At 45.4% G+C, this 2,046-nt stretch overlaps 1 protein-coding gene across 1 annotated transcript in view; it reads left to right on the top strand.

Moving 5' to 3' along the window:
- Nucleotides 1-91: 91 nt before the first annotated feature.
- The window catches only part of npas4l (neuronal PAS domain protein 4 like), a gene marked incomplete at its 3' end in the record, with an annotated part of 7,408 nt that continues 5,453 nt past the window's right edge, over nucleotides 92-2,046 (top strand). Inside the window, 2 exon segments of the mRNA XM_014005894.1 lie at nucleotides 92-485; nucleotides 1,460-1,623. Coding sequence (XP_013861348.1) covers nucleotides 379-485; nucleotides 1,460-1,623 — 271 coding nt within the window.

Here is a 2,046-nt window from a genome sequence, read left to right as displayed (position 1 = left end):
TCATTCATTCATTCATTCATTCATTCATTCATTCATTCATTCATTCATTCATTCATTCACACTCAGCTAAAGACCTTGAAATAAGCTAAAATCTCGTGTTTTTCCTTTCAGCTCGCCTCAGATCCGTTGATGTTCGGACTCTCGGGTCTCGCGGGTTATTTTTAGGTTCGGTTCGGTTCGGTTCGTCACGCTGAGCTGATCCAGGATGGGGTTTCCGGATGAGAGGAGTCGCTTTAAAAGGAGCCGCAGCATCAAGTCGATCCAGACTGGATCCTGAAACCGACCCAGAAGGTTCGGACCCGGTCCGATCCATTTCTCCATCACTTCAATCAAACTTTGATGTTTTAGAAATKAGATTTATTTAATGTTTTTGTTAAAATGTCTGTTCGGTGCGACTCGTGCAGACGGTGTCACGTGAGCTCCCGGCGCTCACCTCTCCATCTGCGCGAGGAGGATCCCCGGCGCGCTGCCTGCCGGAGGTTCAGGTCAGTCTCAGGCTTGTCTGTCTGTTAGCAAAATATCTCTCGAACCCCCGCACGGATTTGAACGAAACTTTCAGTAAATATTTACTGGACGAACACCGACAAGTGTTTAGAGTTTGTAAGCGACCGGATTCAAAATGGCCGCCACAGCCAAGTAAACTTAAAAACACAATAAATAGCTATAATGCAGTCAATTTTCTAAATATTAACCTGGAATTTGTTGTGGTGGTAGCTGAGACTGATCCTCCAACACATGTTTTGAAGGCTCACGCATTGCGCAATGTTTTGTTTGAAATTATGCATTTAAAATTTACAAGTCAAATTTGTCGGTCTGTTAGCAAAATATCTCACGAACCAAGTATTGGATTTTAATGAAACTTTCAGATATTAATCATTTAATAGGCACCTACAACTGATTAAAAWTTGGAGTSAGTATGATGTAAAATAGTTGCCACAGCTAACCGAATGTCTGAACACAATAATGGATATAGCTCACTAAATTTTGAAGATATTGTGCTAAAATTTGATGAGGTAGTAGCTGAGAGTTATTTACAACATATACTCTTGTTTAAACATACAAGGTTACAGATGCACGTTTTTTACAAGCTTTGATGAAAATAACTTATTTTATTTAAAAAAAATCATCTGGATGACATGTGCCAGGCAGCTTTTAATTCCAGTAGTTCTCTTTAAAACTGATGATGAATCAACATTTAGTAGTGATTAGGGAGGTGGGGGGAGCAGGAGAAGCCCAGCCTCTTTCTGTGTGTGAGGGTGTGACCCCCCACTGAAGAGCTATAAAGCCCCTGGGGGTCCACACAGACCCTGATCCTGCAGACCTGAGCCCTCATCGCTCTCATCAGCCTGCAGCCGCTCACACTTCAGGGATGGAAACACTGAGGCTGTTTCTGTAGGTTTTTTTTTTCTCTCGTCTGTGTTCGTCCTCCTCTGACCCCCACAGCCATGGTCCTTCACAGGTCCACCAAGGGGGCCTCCAAGGCTCGCAGAGACCACATCAACCACGAGATCAGGAACATGCGGGCCCTGCTCCCCATCAGCCAGGAGGACCAGGAGCGCCTGTCCTACCTCCACTCCATGGCCGTCATCTGCACCTACATCCGCAAGTCGGTCCTGTTCCAGGGTAGGTTCTGAACCTCACAGTTTTTACAGAAACATCTGARTGTGACCGTTCTCCAGATGTTTATWTGTTTTAATTATTCTRCTTATTAAACTTTGTTCTTTAAAACTGATCAGTGTTTTCACAAAGATCCACAAAGAGCTCTAAAGTGTCCTGTCAACGAGCGAGCTGAGAAAACTTAACTTGACTAGTCCAGTCCTGGATCTGTGTGTCCCAGTCCTGGTTCTGTCTGTCCCAGTCCTGGATCTGTCTGTCCCAGTCCTGATCTGTCTGTCCCAGTCCTGGTTCTGTCTGTCCCAGTCCTGGTTCTGTGTCCCAGTCCTGGTTCTGTGTGTCCCAGTCCTGGTTCTGTGTGTCCCAGTCCTGGTTCTGTGTGTCCCAGTCCTGGTTCTGTGTCTCAGTCCTGGTTCTGTGTCCCAGTCCTGG

Source organism: Austrofundulus limnaeus, unplaced genomic scaffold (genome assembly GCF_001266775.1).
Source record: "Austrofundulus limnaeus strain Quisiro unplaced genomic scaffold, Austrofundulus_limnaeus-1.0 Scaffold33, whole genome shotgun sequence".
Taxonomy (NCBI): Eukaryota; Metazoa; Chordata; class Actinopteri; order Cyprinodontiformes; family Rivulidae; genus Austrofundulus; species Austrofundulus limnaeus.
Note: the sequence above shows the minus strand (reverse complement) of the source record. Positions and strands in the feature narration are given on the sequence as shown.